This window comes from Equus przewalskii, chromosome 5, assembly GCF_037783145.1.
Source record: "Equus przewalskii isolate Varuska chromosome 5, EquPr2, whole genome shotgun sequence".
NCBI classification, from domain to species: Eukaryota; Metazoa; Chordata; class Mammalia; order Perissodactyla; family Equidae; genus Equus; species Equus przewalskii.
Window position 1 is genome coordinate 70,494,077 of NC_091835.1, and position 14,814 is coordinate 70,508,890.

General features: G+C 55.9%; 1 protein-coding gene and 1 long non-coding RNA gene across 3 annotated transcripts; one reads left to right on the forward strand and one right to left on the reverse strand.

Annotated features, from left to right (window-relative positions):
• Window positions 1–383: 383 nt before the first annotated feature.
• On the reverse strand, window positions 384–13,248 carry KRT82 (keratin 82). 2 transcript variants are annotated; one of them, XM_008532097.2, is made up of 9 exons: window positions 12,753–13,248; window positions 10,520–10,728; window positions 8,183–8,243; window positions 7,426–7,521; window positions 6,892–7,056; window positions 4,220–4,345; window positions 2,549–2,769; window positions 2,295–2,326; window positions 384–1,751 (listed from the first exon to the last, which is right to left on the reverse strand). In XM_008532097.2, exons 1-9 carry the CDS (start codon window positions 13,155–13,157, stop codon window positions 1,510–1,512), a joined length of 1,557 nt encoding a protein of 518 aa, XP_008530319.2. In that variant the 5' UTR covers window positions 13,158–13,248; the 3' UTR covers window positions 384–1,509. The 2 variants fall into 2 exon arrangements, with proteins under 2 accessions (XP_008530319.2, XP_070477495.1); XM_070621394.1 differs by having other exon boundaries at window positions 6,835–7,056; window positions 12,753–13,232.
• On the forward strand, window positions 4,636–5,957 carry LOC139083597 (uncharacterized). The gene is made up of 2 exons (XR_011540452.1): window positions 4,636–4,750; window positions 5,514–5,957. It is a non-coding gene; the product is annotated as an uncharacterized lncRNA (long non-coding RNA).
• Window positions 13,249–14,814: the final 1,566 nt, after the last annotated feature.

The following is a 14,814-nucleotide window of genomic DNA, read 5'->3' on the forward strand; positions in this document are numbered from 1 at the left end:
CTGCACTGAGAGGGGTCTAGGACGGGGAGGCAGAGCCCAGGGCTCGGAGGCTGCTAAGTGTAGATGTGTTGGGGGTCCTGCAGACTTTCTCCAGGGCGTATGCAGGGGAGCATGTGGGGAGCAGGCCTGTGGTTTTTAACACGGCAAGTGATTTGCAAACTTTTGGAGTGTGATGTGCAAGTTTTAAGTGTGATATGTATGGATCCAAATTTATTTATTCCACAGGCCACTTACAAATCATTCGTATGCAGTTTTCTCATTTGTGTAATAACTTTCATTTCTACTCCCAGGTCCCCAGCCCGCAGCCCCCAAAGGCTGCTCATCGGTCCCCCCTCAGCCTTATTGCACCCCACAGAGTACGGTAAATAATCCTGATTCCTGTAGCCTGTGAACAGTCAGTTTATTGGGAAGAGATAAGCCCAGAGGCTCACGGCAGAGACAGGGGACCCTTGCGTGGGTATGGCTTCTGCAGGACGTGGCACGAGGGGCGGGGCCTCTGGGGAGGTGGGGTCAGCCCAGCGCCTGCTCCTCCCTCACAGACCCCGAGCCAGAGCCTCGGAGTCCACAGGGGCAGCCCCACGTCACTGTACTCAGGAAGACATGTTCACATCAGACCCAAAGCCAGAGAACTAAAGGGAGAGAGAGTAGGATCAGGGAAGCTATGTACAGAAGGGGGGGGGGGGGCGGGGCTCGATCCCATTGAGCGATGACGTCAGCTCCTGAGTGTCCCTCTGTCCAGTAAATGCTCCATGTTCCCTGCCTTTGTTCTATCCGTTTTCCCACCAGCAGCTGCCAATGTGAGCTCAGGAAAAAGACGTATTTTTGTAGCGTGAGTTCCACACACCTGAGCAAGTGGGTCTACCGCCCAAAGACCACCTCTTGATTCTGTGTGCTAACTGGGAGGAACACGGACAGGCCCTGAGTGACCCTGAAATCCTGGCCTTTGGTTTTGGAATTCATAATGGGATTTCGGAATGTCTCCTTTTGATATTTGCAGTGAGGCGTGTTTGAGGTGGCTCTTAAAAGTTCACTTTTCTTAGGGGCATGAGAGCCAGAGGTAAGGGAGGCGGGGACCCTCTGGGGGTCAGGGAGAGGCCGGCTTTGTGGGGAAACTTCCTTGGGATAATCCACCAAGCAGAACTGTGATGCGCCCAGTTGGCCTTCTCATCCGGAAGAGAAGCCGTTGGGGACTATTGCTCTTCTCTTGGTCATTCTAGAGCCTGACTGTCAGCAGTCCAGGGGACATGGCGACTCATTCTCCTTCTTTGCATCCTCCCACCCCCACCCCCAGGGCCCAGCTGATGGTCTGCATGCAGCTAAGCGGAAGCTGACTCTTGAAGACATGGATGGACCTGAGGGGCAACTGCCAGTGAAAACCCAAGGGACACCTGGGGTCACTACAGGAAGGTGTGGGTTTGGAATATCCTTGTCTTCAGCCCTGATGGTGGGGGCAACATCCAGGCTGCAGGCTGGTGCCCTGACCCGGGGCTTCCAGCCGCTGGGGCAGTGTTAACACTTGTGGCAGGAGGAGCTGCCCCCAGCCCCCAGCTTTGTGCTGGGGCCTCGCCTGCTCCCACAGCCCAGTGGTCCCTGGGGCTCGCAGGGGATGTAGAGTTCACCGGTGCCCACGATGCTGCAGCTCCCACTGCTCTTGAGGACACCGGCGCCCCCTGGGCAGTACTCGGTCCTCAGCACGGGGGTGCTGACCACGCATGGCTCATACAGGATGGCACCTTTGGAGCTGCTCACGGCTGTGGGGACAGGAAGGATGCTCAGGGCTCTGCACTGTGTGGCCCTGACACATCTCAGCCAGGACACGCCCCCCACCTGCCACCACCACTCCCTTCTAAGGACACCTCCATCCCAGCTACCGGCTTCTGTGTCTCCCACCCAGCCACAGAAAGTGCTTAGAAGTTCCCTAATGTCTCTCCTCTTTCCCCAGAGCCTCGGCAAGGCCGGGCCTGAGATCTCCTTCCCGTTCTCTCAGTTTCTGCTTGTCTGAACCTGCTGCAAATCCTCTTTCTCCAGAAAAGCATCCTCTTGGCAGGATTGTTCCTGGCAGCTTCTGGGCCCTGAAGCACTGGGACCAGGCTGCACATCTGCTCCTCATTCAGACTCCCAAAGACTTGGACAGCCCTGGGGAGAGCTTCTCCATCCAACTAGGAGCTCCTGGCAGACAGCTCCTCCTTGGGTTGGGGGAGGCATGCCGAGGTCTGGGTAGGGGTGGTGTGGTCTGTGTTGGGTTGATCAGCCCCCAAGACCCCAGAACCCTCAGGGAGGGCTCATCTACTCACAGATATTCACGGGTCCGATGCCTTCGCACAGCCTGGGGGTGAGAGGAGAAAGAAGACGCAAGATGACGGCATCTAAGAGAACAAGGCTGACACACGTGTGGCACCTGCCCCCTCCGCCCGCACCACAGACTGTGTTAGTGAGAAGGGCCTATGGACCGCACGCTGTTTTGGATTTTCCACAACCACAGGATGGGCAACGGCAGTAGCAGCCAGGGGTCAGGTGAATAAACATACCTGGCCCACACTTGACTCACCTGTGCTCCTCACCTTCCAGCAGGCGCCTGTAGGTGGCGATCTCAATGTCCAGGCCCAGCTTGGAGTTCATCACCTCCTGGTACTCCCTGAGCAGGCAGGCCATGTCCTGCTTGGCCTTCTGCAGGGCCTCCTCCAGCCCGGCCAGCTTGCACTTGGCGTCGGTGAGGGCCGCCTCACCTTGCTGCTCTGCCTGGGTCACTGTGGCCTCCAGCTTGCAGCGCTGGGGGAGAGGGCATAGAGAGACATTACTGGGGGTCCCTGGAGCCCTAGGTGGACTCTCAGAAGAACAGAGAGAACATTGTCATTGTAAGATAATAGAAACTATATATCTTGGTCTCTGTGCCCAGTTCCTGGCACAGGGCTCCTAAATCCCTTGGAATTTCCTGATTACAGCAGTCAGTGTCTTTTGTTCTAATGAGGTGGCTCTCGGTGGGCTCCTGGACGGGGTTACTCACCAGAAAGAACAAGCCATGATTAGAAGCTTGGAACTTCCAGAGAGGGGAGAGAGGGGCTGGAAATGGAGTGAATAATTGATCATGCCTCAGTGAGGATGCCTCCATAAAACCCCCATAGTACGGGGTTCGGAGAGCTCCTGGGTTTTGGTGAACACGTGGAGGTGCTGGGAGGCTGGTGCCTGGAGAGCGTGGAAACGCTGCCTCCCTTCCCATTTACCTGGCCCTGTGCCTCTCTTCCATCTGGATGTTCATCTGTACCCTTTATCATATCTTTTTATAATAAATTGGTAAATAACAAAGTACTTTCCTGAGTTCTGTGAGCCACTCTAGCAAATTAATGGAACCTGAGGAGGGGGTTATGGGAACCTCAGATTCACAGCCCATCGGTCAGAAGCACGGGTGACAACCTGGACTCGGGATTGGCGTCTGAAATGGGGGCAGTTTTGTGGGACTGAGCCCTTAACCTGTGGGCTCTGATGGTATCTCCAGGTAGAGAAATGTCAAAATCGAGTTAAACTGTAGGACACCCAGGTGGTGCGGCAGAATGGGTTGGTGTGGGAAACCCCACCCGTCTGGTGTCAGACGTGTTGTGGGTGTGGTGGCAATGTGAGAGGAGAGGAGAGACGCAGGAGGAAGGGTGAGTTTTCCTACAGTCGTGTTTAGATGCCAGATGAAATCCGCTGTAGGTTTCACCCTAGGCTTGTGACATGCCCTTCCTCCAGAGAAGCGGGACCAGTTCTCCTGTCTACAACACCTCGAGGAGATCTGAGGGTTCCCTCTTAGACAGGCTGAGCAATTTCTTCGGGGCTGAGAGATTTTAAGTGTCTGGCTGGTCTTCACCAGCCTAGGAGAACAGGGCGGGCCTGATTTTATGGACTCCTCAGTGTCACCTTAAATTTCAGGATCATGGAATTACAGTCTCCAGGTTGGAAGGGACTGTGGAGACCGTCTTTTTGATGCTCCGCCCTCGTGAAGCATCCTTGCTCTGTCGTCTCTGACAGCAGATCTCCCAGTCTCTGTTGGGGCCTCTTGTCTCCTGAGGCAGCCCCTCCTGCTGTGGCTCACCTGTTTTGTAGACAGGGCCTGCTCCCTCTTAAGTGAGGCAGCTTATTCCCCCTTCATCAGTGCTCCCAGGGAGGAGGGGGCCGCCCCACTTGACCAGACGGTGGCTCAGCCTGTGAGATGCCCTCAGAGCCAGGTCTCCCCTGGCCTCACCTGGGCTTTGACGTTCTCAATGTCCTGCTGCAGCCGCTGGATCAGCTTGTTCATTTCCAGGATCTCGTTCTTGCGGGTTCGGAGGTTGTCGCAGTGGTTCCCGGCTGTCAGCCTCAGTTCCTCATACTGCAGGACTGAGAGATCAGAACCCCGGCGCCCACACCAGCTCCCTTCCGCACTGTCCCCCCCTCCTCCCGGGACTTCCTAGCTCATGTGCTCTCCGGATTCTGACACTTGTTCTGTCCCCATCCCCTTTCCATTTTGGGTCCATTTTGGAGTCCTCTGTGGGTGGCTTCTCACGCCCTTCTCACCTCCCAGCCCAGAACCTTCAGGCTTGTTAAATTCTCCTCCGAGCTCCAAGCACCCCTCCTCTCTGTTTAGCTGTTTTACGTCTCGTCCTTTTCTCTCTGCCCCAGAGCCCCAGGGTCTCCCTCCCTGTTAGATGTCGCTCTGGACCTTGCAGGGGGTTTCTGTGCTCGGCCTGGAATGCCTGACAGACCAAGGACAGACAGACTACATCGGCCCACCATGGTGAGTACATTTGTATATTCTCCTTTGACATAACTGAAAACAAAATGCAATGTTACTTCCTACCTTGGCACTTTTTAATACAAGCTTTGCACTCTGAATCCAATTTCTGAATAGTGTGTTGTAGATTATATTTATGGATTTTAAAAAATCAGCCCACTTTAGATTTCCTGCACATAATGGGTGGGAGCATTGCCATAGAAAGTGCAAAACAGGAGATAGGCATAAATCACTCTCTTTGGCTCTTCTGTTATCTGGTTATTGTGGGAAAGCCTGTAGTTGCCTAATCAATATTCACTGTCCTCTTCTTCAAACAGAACCCTGCTTTTATGTGGGGTGGCAACAAGCCCAGAGAAGAGAATATTTTTCAGCCTTCTCATCAATGAGATCTATGGCTGTTGCTGGGTAGGGCTTCCAGGAAAGTGGAGGATGACTCAGTTGGCATGTTTCTTTTGCCCTCTGTTCTTCTTCTTGCCTGGAATGAGCATGTGAGATTGCTGGTATGGCAACCATTTTGGGACATGAGGCAACCATCAGGATTAAAGCCATGTGTTAAGGATTGCAGAATAGAGGGCTAGAAGAAGCATGTGTCCCTGATGGTGACAGAACCCCCATGTTATCCAGGGGCACTATATTTCTGTACTTTAAGTTATTTGAGAAAAAAGTAAAAACTGAATATGTTTCAACTATTTTTTCTTTTGATTCTGATCTTTGCAACTAAATACAATCCTTAAATAATAGAGCTGTGTTTCTGGTTCTGACTTAGGAGGATGGAAACTGAGGTGGTTTTCCCCGAGCCCACCTGACTGATGGGCAGCCCAGGACAGCATCCAGAGGTGGCATCAGCAGGGTGAAACCCAGCCGTGGATGGGCCATGGACTGAGTCACCAGGAGCTGACTCCAGGCCAGGGTCTGATGCCTTTGCCCGCCATGGATCTCCAGAAAATGGGCAGAGCATTGCTTGGGACACTCCCTGGGCAGTGGGACCCTTTGCCTTCAGGACAATTCCACAGTACTCAGCACGGCTCTGCAGACCTGCCTTATCTGACTGATGCCAGCCCTCCGGCCCAGCCCCTTCAGAGGGCTCCACGCTGGGCACCTGCCCTGCAAGCTTCTCATCCCGGCCCCCGCTACCCCTCACCTGACCCTCCTTCCCCCATGCTCTGCTTACTGAAATCTTACTCGGCCTTTGAGATAAAGATCGAATGCCATTGCCTCTGCCCTCCCCCACACCGTCGGCCCTCGCCCTCGGCCATCGTCTCACGCTGCCTTGTGTTTCTTTGGTTGGTTACATGTTTCTCTCCCCTGGACTGTAACCTCCCTGAGGACAGGGATGGTCGACTCAGTATCCTCCTGGTGCCACATCCGTCCCTGGCCACCCTATTTCAAACCACGTTCCTGCACACTCCCTGGGCTTCACCTGATTTGTTTTCTCCACAGCACGCCGTCACCATCCAACACACACACACTCACTCGCCTTGTCTGCTCTCTGTCCCTCCCCGGCCCCTGCTCTAGAACGAAAGTGACATGCAGGCTGGGATGGCTGTCTGTTCTGTTCCCTGTTGGATCTTCAGCATCTAGAATGGTGACTGGCACATGATGGGTGCTCAGTAAACAGTTGTTGAATGAATGAATGAATGAGTGAATGAATGAATTCATGGTGACTTTCGCAGACAGGCCAGGTGAGACTGGGATGATAATGTTTGTAAAATCAAATTGCCCTTGGGGCCACCCACTGCTCTCCCAGCAAGCCCCTAATTACCGAAGTCTGGGGCCACCTTAATCACCGTTTCTGCTCCACCATTGTAACCACTCTGTGCCATTAGCCTCCTCCCACGCCTCGACGCCCAGAGCCCTCTTTGCCATCATTGCCAATTATTATTCCTTGAGTGCTGCTTAGGGGAGCACTTCCAGGGAGTCTGTGGGTGAATGAAGCTCAGGCACCTGGCACTCTGATGACAGGCCTGGGATGTCTGTGGGGTCCCCTCCCACATGCTCCACAGGGACCTGGCAGAGGCAGCAGGCGCTGAGGTTTATGGGGCTCTCTGTCGCTGTGGCAGGGCACAGCTCTGTCATTATCTCCTCACCCACTTCCTGGGGGACAGTGGCTCTGCGGTCCCCCCCCAGCACCGCCCGGGCCTCACCCGGCACTGGTACCAGGCCTCTGCTTCGGCTTTGCTGCGGCTGGCGATCTCATCATACTGGGCCTTGATCTCGGCAACGATGCCATCCACGTCCAGCTCCCGGCCGTTGTCCATCTTCACAATGACCGAGGTTTCTGAGATCTGAGACTGGAGCAGGCAGACCTCCTGGGGGAGGGGCCCCAGGGGAGAACGGGTGAGCTCTCTGAGGATAAAGTGGGGAGGACAGGGGAGAGCGGGCTCTGCCCTTCCCAGAGCAGCTTCGCATGGGATTTGCATAGCTGTCCCTGGCCTTGCATCCCCAACCTGCTCCTCGTCCGCCCCCTGAAGTTACACAGAGACCAAGAGCCAAGGTCCAGGTGGCCCCACTCCCGGGGCATCACTGCCTGAGAGCCGCTGTCCCATGCTGATCGCTTCCCGGGCTCACTTCTAAGTTAGCTAGCCCTGAAACGCGTCCACTGGCCAGGGCTTCCCCGCCCAGCGTCCCACGGACCTGGCCCCTGACCGACCACCTGTGGTTGGCGTGGCTGCAGGTACCTCCTCATACAGGCTTTTCAGGAAGTCGATCTCCTGGACCAGAGCCTCCACGTTGGTCTCCAGGTCGGCTTTCGTGAGGAAGGCTGTGTCCACGTCCTGCGGCCAGACCAGTGACAGTCATGACCTGGGGTTGGGGAACGTGCACGGGCCATCCCCTCCACCAGCTTGCCTGGGAGGTGGCTGGTGTGGGACACACTTTTCCTCACTCAGGCCCACGTGGAAGTGAAGGGGTGACAGAGCCGAGGATGGAGGGAGGGGTCCCCAGCCCCAGGGCCCCATGCCTTGGCCTGCACCCTGCTGGGAAAGATCTGAAGGGAGTGGCGTTTGAAGGTGCCTTGAGTGCAGCGTCTCAGAGCTCACCGTGTGGAGCTCGGGCCGTCAATACCTCCCTATCTGTCTAGGAATCATCACTATTGTTTTCACCTGTTGGGGTTTGAGTCAGAGTTTTTGTTTTTGATTTGGCATTAGCCACATCTCCAGCTCCTTAGGCAGGTGTAGACACAACCCTTAACCAGGTTTGGCCCACATGAGTTGGGAGGCGGAGGCCAGGTGGGTCATCGCCCTTTAGCAAGGCGTGGGGGTAGGCTGGCCTTCCTCTCTCCTGGTGTCCACTGGGCAGCGCGGGGGTCCGGGGGCTGAGAGACCCGTTGGCGGGAGCAGGGGCTGCAGGGATGTTTGGACACAGTCGTGGGGCTGAGCATGCGGGGGCCGGCCGGGCCAGCTCTGGGGCTCCCCCTGCAGGGCCGCCCTCCCTCACCTTCTTCAAGGCCACAAACTCATTCTCAGCGCAGGGCCGCAGGGCCAGCTCCTCCTCGTATCTGGTGGAAAGGGCCAGAAACAAAGGTTTCAGTGGGCTTGTAGGGATGGAAGGGGCCTGGGGGCTAATCGGCCTCTGTGACGAATGCCCTGAGGAGCCTGCAGGGCCGGCTCAGGTCTCTGGACACCTCTAGCTCCTCCAGCCACTCAAGAAACATGGTCACGATCAGAGCCTCTTGTCAGGCACAACTCCCCCCCGCCCCCCAGCAGCCTGTTCCTGGATGAATCATCCTCGGGGAAGTCCTCCTTAAGGCTCCTTCCTCTGTCTTGCTGCTAAGGAACCCACTTCGTCTGGCCGTTTCCTCTGGGAAGGTGGTAAACAGCTGGCGGCCTGTCGCTGGCACAGCCGTCTTTTCTGAGTTGACCCCGCGTCCCTCCTCACAGGGAAAGCTCGGCCCCTGGCCTCCACAGCAGCTCCCCGGCAGAGGTACCAATTACCCACTTGACCAGACCCACGGAGACAGCCCGGCTCTTTCCTCTGGGCTCCGAGGGAGCTCCTCGCCCACACACTGCCCCTGAGGCAGCGGGATCAGCGTCAGGGGGTTCAGTCTGGCGGAATGACTCAGTCTGATGAGCGACATTGATCCATTAAAGCCTGCACTGTGCTTCCTGACGCCCATGCTTCCTTTTGCCAGAAGAACTCTGCTGGTGCACCGGCCTTGGACGCGGGAACCTACCGCTGGCGTTTGAATCCCGGCTCCGTCACGCGCTAGTCGTGTGACTTTGGGCAAGTGACTTGGCCTCTCTGTGCTGCTGCTTCATCGTAGAGCTGTTGTGAGTTACGTGTCACATGAGTTAACGTCTGCCAAGCACTGGGCCAGGGCCTGGCACGGGGTACGTGCTGTGTAAGCGTTGGCTGTTGTTAAAATACCACTGATCTCCTCCTTCTCCTATTGCCCCACGTTTAAAATCCAGAGTCCTCATCTTGAGCTGCAAACTGCATCTCCTGATCATCTTGGATCTTATGCGATCAGAAAGGCGTTGCTTCTGCTGAGAGGGCTGGCCTTCACCCCTCCCATGGCCTTGCCACATCTCGCCTGTCACAGTCTGCCTGGGTTGTCCCCTTTCAGTTGGCACATGCTGGCCTCGCTTGTCACCTGTTCCTGTCCCTTCCCCCTTTTCCGGGGTCTACTTTGGACTCCTCTTTAATAAGAAGCAACTGGAATGAAACATATCCTTCAAGACCCCGGGCAAATGACACCTCCCCTAGGAAGCCTTCCCGGGCCCCTTGTGCTCGCTCACTCTCTTGGAATTCCTCTCCCCTTTTGCCCTGCACCACGTTGTAGCTGTTGGTGTGCAGGCACGGAGGTCTGTGCTTCCTGGATGGAGGCATCTGGAGGGAAGGAGCTGGCCGAGCCTGGTGTCTGGCACCAAGTAGGCAAGTGGTTGACACCTGGAGTGTGAGTGACACCCACGTGGCTCCCTTCCACTGACCCACATCCTTGATGAACCTTGCTCTCAGCAAATCACACTATTTCTTGTCACTGTCTCTCTCAACCCTCCCCACCAACGTGCGCTCCATGAGACTCTGGGTCAGAGAGACCCACGCAGGACCATGAGGCAATTTATCTGGGTCTCAGCCTCTTGCAAGCCCTGGATCTACTAGCCTGCAAGCTCTGCGTTAGTACATGCTTATCAATTACATTCTCCCCTGTGAGTCAGGCCCCGGAGCCGCCCTCAGCGAGGACAAGTCTAGCAGCTACAGCACCTGAGCCACAAAGAACCGGGAAGGGAGCGGGGGAGACAGAGCCCTGACAGTGAGGGGAGGGGTGATGACTTCCTGCTGTGACAGGGGGGATGTGACATGTTAGCCTGGATGTGACGTGAAGAGATGCTGAGAGGGGCTCACCGGGAAGAAGAGACAGTGGGAGCAAAAGCTTGGAGGGAAGAGGGTTTGGGGGTCTGTTTTGGGAATAGAAGTAGATCAGGATCTGCCAAGGGATGGATGGAAATAAGGCAGAACAGGTGGTTTGGAGCAGAGCCCTGGAGCACCGCAAATGCTGGAGAAAGACCTTGTCCTATGTTGAGAGAGAGGGCGAGGGGCCTGCTTAGCCAGGGTGATGGGAAGGGAGGTGAAGACAAATGACAATTTCAGAGCTCCTACCGTGTGCCAGACGGGCAGTACACTCAATGCGCTGCTGCATTATCCCACCCAATTGTTCTGCCACCTAAGCAACTAAGTTTCAGCTTTCTGTTTTATAGATGGGGAAACTGAGGCCCAGACTGTTGACATGGCTTGCCCTAGATCCCCTGGTGGGGCGAAAGCTGAGAGACTCACTTCTTCTTGTAGCCCTCCAGCGCGTCCTGGAGGCTGCAGAGCTCCGACTCCAGCCTGGCCCGGTCCCCGGCCACGCAGTCCAGCTGCCTCCGGAGGGCACAGATGTAGGCCTCGAAGATGGGCTCGATGTTGCTCTGGCAGCACCTCTGCTGCTGCATGAAGTTCCACTTGGTCTCCAGCAGCTTGTTCTTCTGCTCCAGGAACCGGACCTGCAGCCAAGAATGGGATGTCACAGAGCAGCAGCGACCCTGGGGACCACGGCTGGGAGAGAGCAAATGGTGGTGGGGGCATGGAATCAGTTCGCGCTGTCTCTCTCAATGCACCGCTGCCTATGTGCTAAAATTTGCAAAGATTACAGTCTGCATAGACTGGCACCTGAGGATGTGTCTCTGGGTCTCCCCTGCCTGGGGGAGCTTATAGGACCCGATCTTCTCCTCAGGGGGGTCCACATGTTATAGTGGAAAGAGTGTGCTGCCCGAAGAGCCCGGGGCAGGTCTGCCTTCCAGCCCTGCCCGCCTGCCTCCCCGCAGCCTTGTAACCATATCGGAGCCAGCACATCCCTTCGAGCCTCGCTTTGCTTCCTACAGCTCCTCGTTGGGATGGTGTATGGGAACACTTTACTAGTGTAAACCAGTGGCGTTATACTGGGGAGTCGGGCCCGGGGGCCCTCAGGGGAGAAGGGCAGATCAAAGGCTCTGTCTCGGCACTCTGAGCTCTTTTCACCCCCTTTGCTGTGTCCTGCGTGGCTGCCTCCAAAAAACGTCCCTGTCACAGCAATGTGGAGAGCGGCTGGCCCACCTTCTCTATTTTCGTGGCCTGGGGACCCAGATTACGAGAAGCTGGGCGAGGTGACCACGACCCCCTAGCTGGTCACTGGCAGAGGGAGCACGGTCTCTAGGGCTCGCCCTGGGATTCCCCAGATGGCACATTGTCTCTCAAGAAAACTGCAGAGGAAGTGACGTTGCCCTACTTCTGGTCAATGGCCGGGTCCCCAGGAGGCTCCCAGCCTCAAGGAAGGTGGCGTGACACATCTGACAACCAGGGCCCACGTCATTAGAGTGAATTTAGAACCAGTACTTAACACACCTACAAAACAAAACCCAGAGTGTAACAGTTCCCATTCACTAAAACAAATTTCTTTTTGGAGCACTTTTGCATATACAACTTCCTTTAATTCTTCCATCAGCATCACCCCTTCCCCACGGGCAGCAGGGTCCCTGAGGCAGGGGGTGAGGGGTTTGCACAGGGCATCAGGGGAACAGGCAGGGGTGGTGCCAGTGCCAGGCCCCAGGTCTCCTGACTTCCGGCCCAGGACTCTGCCTTAAACCTTGGGGTCACTGGAAACACTGGCTCAGCCCGTGGCAGGTATTCTGACCCCAAGGGGCTCCCTGGGGGGTGGGGACAGGCAGCTGAGGGTGACAGGCCATCTCAGTGCCTTCCACAGGCCACACATCCCCCTTCCACGAAGCCTCTCAGAGCCGTGGCTCTGGGGCTGACATGCGTAAGACTTTGCTCATGGCCACACGTCCTTGGCTCTGAGGCCTCCACCTTCTCCTCATCCCAGGTCTAAGGCAATGGCAAATTTGGGGGTCACAGCGCCCATCCCCACGCCCAGGCCCAAGGGTCTCACTGCAGCTCATGCACTCAGAAGGCAGCTCTTTTGTTAAAGTCTCATTGGGAAGGTCTTTGGCTGTTCCTTTTCAGTGTCTATCACTGTTTTGGAAGTTCTTCTTGTAGTCTGACCTTAGGCAACCTTGGGGATTTTATCAGATCACATGCAGAGAGAGACGACATATTAAAAAAGAGCTAGCCAGGGGCTGGCCCCGTGGCTGAGTGGTTAAGTTTGTGAGCTCTGCTGCAGGCGGCCCAGTGTTTCGTTGGTTCGAATGCTGGGCGCGGACATGGCACTGCTCATCAAACCACGCTGAGGCAGCGTCCCACATGCCACAACTAGAAGGACCCACAATGAAGAATATACAACTATGTACCAGGGGGCTTTGGGGAGAAAAAGGAAAAAATAAAATCTGAAAAAAAAAAAAAAAAGAACTAGCCAGCAGAAAGGTTTAGTGCTGAGGCTGATCTGACCAGCTTTCAACGATTAGCAGTTGTGGAGTACGGGAGAGGCCAATGATCAATGTGGCTTCTCCATGGCCGTCTCTTCCTGGCCCCCTGGACCAGACAAAAGGCGTTCTCTGCAACCCCCAGCCCTGGACCACTGGGCGCTCCCTCTTACCTTGTTGATGAAGGATGCAAAGCGGTTATTGAGGCACTTGATCTGCTCCTTTTCGTCCCTCTTCACCCGCTGAACGGTCGGGTCGATCTCCAGCTCCAGTGGGACCAACAGGCTCTCATTGATGGTGACGGGGGCGATGCAGGCAGAAGGTCCACAGGTGGCCCCCAGTCGGTACCCGAAGCCAGGCAGGCTGCACCTGGAGGCGACCCGGGGCCTTCCAAAGCCCACGTTGCACAGGCTCCGAGAGCCGAGGCAGCCCAGGGCGCGGAGGCCCCCGCTGCCTCCGAGCTGGAATGGCCCCTTGCTCACTGTGTAGTGGGTGACCATCCGCGGGAGGACGGCCGAGTTCGAGCTGAAGCTCCGACTGCCACATCTGGAGCCCTGCTGGAAGGAGCGGCAGGACATGGCGGAGCGCAGAAGAGAGACCGGGCCTGGGGGGAGAACAGGAGGCTGAGTTATCAGGCAGCTCGGCTTCCACCCTTATATCCGGTAGAGGATAGAGGGCTGAGCTGGGTCAACCCCTAAATCACCATTAAATCAGGTTTATGAGCTTGGGATATTGGCAGCTGCTAAGTACCAAGGTGGATAATTAGGGTAGCGAAGAGCAAAGGGAAGGAACCAGTGGCCGATGCCGGTGGGCCCTATAAAAGGCCCATTTGTCCTCCTTCCTTGTTTATGGGGGTGATGAAAGGGGCCAACTGGGCAGATGTGTTGGGTGTATGCGGTGGCTCGGCCTCAAGGAAAGGGAGAGTTGGGACTTTGTGCCATTTCATGGGGTGGGGAGCATGAATTATACACCCTGCTGCTCCGGACTAGAGTCTAAATTAGACAAGCTTGAGGATGCTCTGTTTCCCCAAGGCTGTTTTTATGTTTTTCTGCAGATGCTCCAGACCCGAGGGCCTTCCACGGGCTCCTGGGTGATCCTAGAAGCTCCCAGGGAGGAAGGCTTTTGGGGTTGGAGAAGCCTCCCTAAGCTGGCTGGGCCCTGCCCCTGCTCAGGCCAGGCGGGGTCCTGGCTCTGGCTCAGCCACCCCCCGTCTCGCTAGGGCTCCTGCGATAGGAGGCTCCAGACATAGACTTGTCTCCAGAGCCCGTTTGGTCCAAAATAGCTGCAGGGGCCTCAAGAGGAGATGCCTTGTGCTTGAGCAACGAAGAAGAAGGGATGCTCGCCCAAAACATGCGATGATGTCAGCCACTAGGTTGGGGTTCCACGTCACTGTTCCTTTCCCTTTCTTCTGTATCCCGAGCCTCCTGGAGGTAGACAGAGCCTGCTCCGGCCCGAGGACATCTCTGGGGACAGTCGTTGTCCTCTGGAACTGTTCAGGTGGGTGCAGAACACAGGCTTTCTCCCCAGCACCTGGGTCACAGCTCTTTGGAGATGCTTGAAGCCTCCCCCTCCGCTTCTCCTCCCTCCCTCTTTCCATCAGTCCCATCCGTGAAACCTCTGCTGTGGCTGCCTGGTCTTTCCCTTCCACACTGTGACTTTGTTCCAGGTCAAAATCAAGGCAATAATAGTAATAGTAACATCTATTGGGTGCTTACTCTGGGTGGGGACCACTCCGAGCTCTCCATCCATTATCTCATTTAATTCTCATGACATTATGATGTAGTTTCTATTTTACAGATAAGTGAGTGGCCATCACTCCCCAAGCCACACAGCTTGTCCCTGATAGGCTGGGATTCAGTCTCATTCTTTCTGATGTCACCAGACTCTGCTGCTCCCGTGGAGAGAAGCCTGGACTAGGATTCGGGGGTCTGCCGCCTATATGCATGACGTCAACCCTGTTCCTCGGCTTCCCCGCCGGCAGATTAGGAGATTGGAACTCAAAAGTTTCTTGTGCTTGGAAATTCTCGGTCTACTTGTGACATTTCACACTGACCCCTTTTACAGAGTCTTGACTTTGGGTCCTAGAGTGCTTGGAGGGAAGGTTGGGACCTGGGGAGGTAAGGGGTGTGACATGAGACCAAGGGCGGGGGGGGGGGGGCAGAGGTGGAGAGGGGTGGGGTCCTGGTGCATGGTGTGGGGAAGGTGATTCTTTTTTTTTTTTTTGTGGTGAGGAAG

What these genes read in the sequence shown, in the direction of transcription:
- KRT82 (XM_070621394.1), bottom strand. Translation starts at nt 13,157, where the DNA reads ATGTCCTGCCGCTCCTTCCAGCAGGGCTCCAGATGTGGCAGTCGGAGC. An exon ending in CACTGTCCCCCAGGAAGTGG is followed by an intron (nt 4,346 to 6,834) that starts GTGAGGAGATAA and finishes TCAGTCCTGCAG; the next exon opens with TATGAGGAACTGAGGCTGAC. An exon ending in CATCGGACCCGTGAATATCT is followed by an intron (nt 1,752 to 2,294) that starts GTGAGTAGATGA and finishes CTGTCCCCACAG; the next exon opens with CCGTGAGCAGCTCCAAAGGT.